Source organism: Pundamilia nyererei, unplaced genomic scaffold, assembly GCF_000239375.1.
Source record: "Pundamilia nyererei isolate P.nyererei 1_Seehausen unplaced genomic scaffold, PunNye1.0 scaffold01125, whole genome shotgun sequence".
In the NCBI taxonomy this organism is placed as follows: Eukaryota; Metazoa; Chordata; class Actinopteri; order Cichliformes; family Cichlidae; genus Pundamilia; species Pundamilia nyererei.
The window spans coordinates 96-7,121 of NW_005188526.1; the positions used below are offsets into that span (position 1 = coordinate 96).

At 43.6% G+C, this 7,026-nt stretch overlaps 1 protein-coding gene across 1 annotated transcript in view; it reads right to left on the reverse strand.

Moving 5' to 3' along the window:
* Positions 1-675: 675 nt before the first annotated feature.
* The window catches only part of LOC102199367 (WD repeat-containing and planar cell polarity effector protein fritz homolog), a gene marked incomplete at both ends in the record, with an annotated part of 18,879 nt that continues 12,528 nt past the window's right edge, over positions 676-7,026 (reverse strand). Inside the window, one exon of the mRNA XM_005755267.1 lies at positions 676-1,279. Within this exon, the coding sequence (XP_005755324.1) occupies positions 676-1,279 (604 nt within the window). The remainder of the gene's footprint in view (positions 1,280-7,026) is intronic.

Genomic DNA, 7,026 nt, shown 5'->3' on the forward strand with positions numbered 1-7,026 from the left:
CTTTACCCCTGCAACCATATAAAAAAGTGCAACTTCTACTCTGCAGGCAAACGGTCTCCATTTCCAGTTTGCGTTGCACACTTCAGTTCCATGACAGCTGAACATAGCTTTGTTGCCAGCTGTTTGCAGGCAAGTTGGCATCTTCTATGCAATCTATAGATGACTGCGGCAACTTACTACTCACCAGCTGATCAGGGAACCCACTTTTCTCCCTAGCAACCAGTGATTACCACGAGGGTCATTAACCAGTCTCTAGGCCTCCAAAACGGAGGCCTTAAACTTTAGACTTAGGTTTACGGTCAGTAGCATGGCCACTTCGAGGAGGTTGAACCTTACAAGATGCCTCCTCTAATCAGTTTTTCTGGTGTTGGTTTGTTTTGGAGCATTTGTATAGCAATTATCTGAAGCTTATGTCTTTTTGTGCCATTAATTGTCCTAACATCCAAGAAGAATTTTAGTGCATGAGATTCTGCTATTTAATTTATGTGTTAAGTTAGCACGAGTTAGCCAATATCCATGGTTTGTAGATTTATCAAACAGTCTCAGCACACTAGCAATATGCATCTTTTATATAGCCCTTGTTTTTTTCCTATACAAGATTGTGGTGATTGACAATAACAAAACATTCCTCATAATTTCAGAAGACCATTTTTTGTCCAATGTTATTTTACCTACCTAGTCTAAATCTCAAAGCTGCCAGTGGTCCACCATGAAAAGAAAGTGCGAGCATATCTGTCCCCTCTGGGCCTCCATCCAAGCCAGTCGCCCATTGCAGTCCTGCCAGGCCTCCAGAACAGCGCAGGTGCTGAGCTAGTCTTAACGTGGGAGCTGAAGCTACCTCCTCTGATACGAGCGCCATATTTACAGGTGCCAAGCCCACATCAAAGCACATCAGCTCCTCCTGTCCTCCCCCTACCATGACAACAGCCCCAGCAGGGTGCCAGGCGAGGAGGGTGGCCGGCACGGGGCATGAGGCTAGGAAAGAGATCCCGCGTCGTTGGTCGTACAGGACTAAGGAGGAGTCACTTAAGCCAAGAAGCAGAGTGGTCTCAGAGGGGTGACGCGAGCAGGAGACTGGGTGAGATGACAGCGGGATTCGGGTGACTGAAAGGCGGTGCAGGCGTCCTCGTGCACATTCATACACACAGGTATCAGCCCAGGACTCCTCTCTGAATCCCTGAGGCCCTGCAGGTAACTCCACTGTTAGGACCTGGTAGGGCTGGAGCAGGCTGAAGCGGCAGTCCAGAGGGTTGCCTTCAGTGTGGACTGAGCTTAGGACCTGAAGGAGAAAAAAGTTAGAGAGGACAAGGGAACAGCTTCAGAAATAATGGCATGAAGAGAAATTTCGAAGTTGAAGAAAAATGATCTTGTAATCTTGTTTTGCACGGCTATATCCTGGCATGTAATGTTTCCACAGGAAATTGAAGCATGTGTGAAGGATCGTGGTACGCCTGTCTACAGACATCCCCGGTGGAAGCTTCACAGTTTGGTCTGGCAAATTCCTTTCTGAGATGGAATCTATATATGAAAATTAAGTACACATATTCACAGAGGATGATTTGTAATAATAATTTGCTTGACCCAAGATGCCTCATTTGCTGTTCAAACTTTCTGTTTACAAGAGGCAGCCAATCAGAAGACAACTGGATTTAAATCAGCACATTTCAGACCGGACATGAACTGTAGGGGGCCACCAAGGCCCAGTATGAGGAGAGGATTATTTTAAACAGTCAATCAAGCACAGCTACTGTAATAAAGGGCAAGAAGAGCAATGTGGAGTTTGAAATCAACATAGTCCTCCTTCCTGATACAGGCATGCCAGCATGCTGAAACAAGATTTGAAGGATGATGTCTTCTCTCAGTGTCGAGGAACAAAAACATTACTGTAAACTTTAGGGGAAGAGGACTGCATCTACTGTAGATCAAGTGTATTTTAAAAAATGTTTTTATTAGTCTGTATTCATCATCAAAGATCTTTTAATTTTTGTTGCTGTTTTAACATGCTCTTCAACTTGAAACCTGTTTTGTGCTGCAACTGTTATTGAACTAACCTGTTTTGGAATAAAACGGCAGAGACAAAGACAGAACACGTGAGAGAAAGACAGGAATGAGTCATGCCGTGGCAGCAGCCCCAAACCCCCTGGAGATGGAAGAAATGGAGCCTTCCATATTGCTCATAAACACCCAGCTGTCAATCAAGACAGCTAATGATAAGAGCTCTATTTTAACTCAAGGTCAACAACATCTTCTCCCTAAGCATACCATGGCTTGGCACATAATGATAAACAACCTCCTCTGTTTACCTGTGTGAGGAGCCAAGAGCTCAGCAATAGACATGGCAAATGACAAGAAAAGGAGCCCTTTTCACTGGATACATGAAGAAATCTTGAATTTTTTTGACCAGTGGTCAAATGCAAAATGTAGATTATTTCTGCCTGGCCTACAACCAGTTTGCGTGGGTACAATGGTCCTGCTATGCAAACAAGCACTGACATTGAGGGAGACAGGCCGTGTCACGGGTGGTAGTGTCGATAAACACCCACAAGAAACCTGGAACAGTACGTGGATGACAGGAGAACACAGGCTGTACTAAACATCAGTCCAACAGTTACACAGTCACTAAAAGAGCTTTTTAGGAAGGATTTCACCTTACCAAAGCCTCTATCAGAGCCCTGCATTGACCGTGGCAGCTTTGGCTAAATGAGCCCATTTCTTTTCGCCGTGTAGACAGAAAGAAGGATCGGCTGCCTGCCTGCCTGCCTGCCTTCCTTTCCTTTTGCAAAGCTGCTCGGCCCAGTTTTTTGGCAGGCATTGCCAAAAAGGGACTTAGAGGGAGGAAGGCAGGTTTTTTTTGCCTGCCCATGGTCTACAGCAGGAGAGAAGCAGATGACTGTCCTCCTGAAAGCTTTTTTTCCTCCCTATAATCCCCCAGAGCTAGCTCCTGCTGCACCCCAGGGGGTGGGTGCTGCATGTGAATGTGTGTGTTTATTTGAAGCAGCAGGGTAGAGGGGCTCAATTCATGTAAAAGGTGGTGTATCCTGGGGCTGGTGCAGTTCTCTGGATAGCTTAATTTCTGCAAAGTGACACATGCGTGAAAATAAACGAGCACACAAATGCATAGCAGGTGAGGGTCCATCGTATTCACCCTACAGAACGCTGGACTCATAAGACCTACCTCAGTGCCACAAACCGTGACACCCCCCACCCTTCAACTACATCTCATCCTTTCAGCTTTTCATCGCATGCCCGGCTTGCTAGTGCCCGCTGCCTGCTGTGAGCCTGCATGCCACCATGGCACCATCGGGGGGCTGAGGTGCAGCTGACTCAGCTCCGTTTCACCTGACAGATGACCCTCCAAGAACAGGGATCAGAGGGCAGAGGCAGCTAAAGTTCTGAGCCAACAAATAAATACTACATGGGCGGATTCAACCTGCAGCAGCCACTATTTACATTTTTAAAAATGTACAACGTGCACAAAAAACATGTATGACGTGAGAAAATAACATCATGTTCAACCCAAGTTGGGATATTCATAACACAGCTGATGATAATTGCTTTATTACACTCTCAGCCCCTCTATAAATATTTCTGACCAACATTATTCACAGTTTAAATATTAAACCAGCTTTAGCACCATTGCACATAATATTCATCATCTAATCCTGCTCTGTGGCACATTTAATTCAGAATTGGTATCAAGAAAGTAAAAGAAAAAGATTAAAGTCACTAGAAAAGTGGATTATGGAAGTCAGAATCCAGGCTACTGAACTGTTTCAATAGAGACAGTGGCTGTGAAAAGTCCCTGAGTCTATCAATCCATGAGCGGCTGCAGGTCATAATCCCATAACCCCCCCTGCCCCACCACCAATAAAAATATTTAAGTTATTTAAGACAGCAGTCCCCAACCTTTTTTGCACCATGGACCAGTTTATGTCCGACAATATTTTCCATGCACTGCCCTTTAAGGTGTTGCGGATAAATACAACAAAATAAAACCAGTAATTGTACCAAAAAAAAGAAGATTTATTTATAACACACGGGAAAAGACCCAGGGAAACCGAGTTAGTGATTAAAACGATGAAAAAAATAACACTAAAAACCGTTAGAAACCCTGAAAACCATGAATTTCACTCCCAAGCCTCAACTCTCGTGGCCCAGTACCAAATGACTCACAGACTGGTACCAGTTCGTGGCCCGGGGGTTGGGGACTGCTGTTTTAAGAAGTTCAAAAACACAAAGATCAAGAAGAAGTGGCAATCCTGAACAGTTGACTGCTGAAGTGAGCAGATGATGGCTCCGTTAAACTGTAGGAGGTGATTAGCTGCCACAGTGTGAGCCCACTATTCCCCTAGTGGGCTCACAAAGATGCTCTGACTTTAGGTTTATCACACAATCACGCTCTCTCTATTTGAGTCTCATCCATTTTCCCAATCTTAATGTGATGCATATGGTACGACCTCAAACCAGTTGGACACCTCAAGGAGATTTTTGGCTGATTTGTTGAGAGTGCATTATTGGTACATTCATCAAAACATTAAGGGGGTAGCATCTCTTGGAAGAGTGGTCTTCCATCCCTCCAGTACTGTGTTTGGTTATATATCTGTCACTCTTTTGTATTTCATATAGTTACAATGAATATTCTCATGGAGTGCCGTCATTTCACCATTTCACTTTTTTATGCATTGACCTGTGTATTTAAATATGTTGTATTTACTGGCCTTAAGTATAATAGTGCCTCAAATATTTTAGTGGATGCATTTGATAGTGCTAAAAGCGACATTCAGTGCCAGAAGCACCCACACTCCTACAGCCAGTGTAGTTGCATTGTAACTCCAGGTAATCTTTAAGTCGAAGGTACGCCTCATATTCCATCATCTGGACTGAGCAAAGTCAAGCAAAATGTCCCTGAAGGCAACACAACGGATTAGGAGATTTAAGAAAATTCAAGACTTGCAGGGTTATGGAGGATTCTGCCTTTCAGGGCCAAAATATAATCTTGAAATGCTAACATTACTCTAAAGACCAGAAAGGAAGAAAGACAAACGATAAAACTGTTGACCTGCAGTTGGCTGTGTGAGCTCTACAATAAGATGTAGGTGATGTGTTACTCTTTAGATTTTAAACAGACTTAGCATAGCACAGTAAATATTTACAAATCACTGGGACTTCATCATTTACAAAGCCAAATCTTTTTCACCTCTTTTAACAAGCTGCCCTTAAACAACAATCGACCTGTAAAAAAGGTGTAGAGATGTGTCGTAATGTGTCCAGAAAAGCAAAGCTTTGTTTGCCTGTGAACTCTTCAGAGTATATTGTGGCATGTGAATGTACAGCATTCCCTGAATCTGGGAGCATAAAATAAAAAATGATGAATCAGGTCAAGAATGAGAGTGAGCAAGTGAGTGAACAGTTGTGCAAAAGAGAGACAGAGAAAAGGGGATGCAGACAGAAATATGTAGAAAAGATGATGAGAAAGAGTGGAAATGGAAAAGAATAAAGAGAGGAGAAAGATGCAAAGAGAGCAGAGACAAGGAGAGAGGGAGACAGACACAGAGAGAGAAAGAAAGACTTCTAGTAAGTAGCTTTCTCCTGGTTATTGGTTTCAGTGACTGGTCAAAACTATTCTTCTCCATTCTTCTCCTCTCTCTCTCTCACCGGCACCTTTTTTCCCCCTCCATGGCGTGAAAGATAAAGCGGACGGGCCCAACTGTGTGGCTGGCCCTTGTTCACAGCAGTGGCCTTTTGAAGCCAATTTTCCAGCTCACGGAGCAGAGAAAGACAGGGAGAGACGGATAGAGAGAGACGGAGGGACTTGGAGGAGAGTCGAGGGATGAGGGGTGTTTGGGGAGGCGGAGGGGGGGATAGCTGGGTGGGACTGGGGAAGTTTTAGGTATGTGATTTGGGGTTAGAGTTGAAGTACTGATGTGAGAAAATGCACAGGCACAGCGGGATTACGAACCAAAATATTCCTCATACCTTCCCCGGCTGAAAATAACGGAGGGAATATCGTTCACTGGACGCAAAACTGTACCAGCAGTGCTCCCAGTGTGATGTTTAAAAAGCAGCGGAGCTTGGGGGTAAATCGACACTTTGGATTCAGCACCAGACCCTTTCATGGTACAAATTATTGTGCAGTGCATTTCTGAAACGTGCTTTAATTCTTCATATTAAGACTGCAGCTTTTAATTTTTAAGGAGCAAGTCTTGCCAGCAATCTTGCTTCAAAAGCACCCTTACTCTTCATCACAGTGTTCTTGAAGTGAAGAATAAATAAAATATAGATTAGAAATTATTTAATTTCTATGAATTATTTTTTTTTGGCTCTACTCTTAAGTCAAAAAATAATTAAAAGACAGCACAAATCAACAAACAAATGCAGATCAAACAACTACAGACTGTTTGGTGACAGATAACAGGATAGACATACAGTTAAAAAAAAGTGTTTGGAAATAATCGGGGGAAAAAAGCAAAAGCAAACAAAACATTCATCTCACTTCATTTAAGATTATTCAATTCCAGGAAATGGCTGATTTATGTGTTTGTTTGGAGGGGGAGGGTGTATAAAGTATGAAGGAAGGATCATTAAAAATGTTAACTGGCTCCTGCATAAAAACCAACTGTGTATGTTTTCCTCTCTTTACCCCCCCACGTTCCGTGGCTCCATTTATCAGCATGAGGAGGGAGGAGGTGGTGAGGGGGGTATACGAATTAAGACCACATAGGGAAAGAAATCAGACTTTTTTAAATGCCGAGACTGGCTAGAAAATTGGCTTAGTGCGGCAGATAGCGAACTGAACAAAAGGAACATATATATGAGCTTGAAGTGATTGAAGTAGCTGGCGTCGCCCGATGTGTGCCCAGCATTTGATTCCCGCTACGGCTCTTACATAAACTGCTCGCTTAATTTCACACCGCGCATCTGAAAAATGACAACAAACGCTTTCATTAGAGAGCGATGGCGCAGCCCCATGAAGAGACTTTAATGTTCTTGAAGCGAGGAGGAAGGAAGGAGGAGAAGGATGGGGGG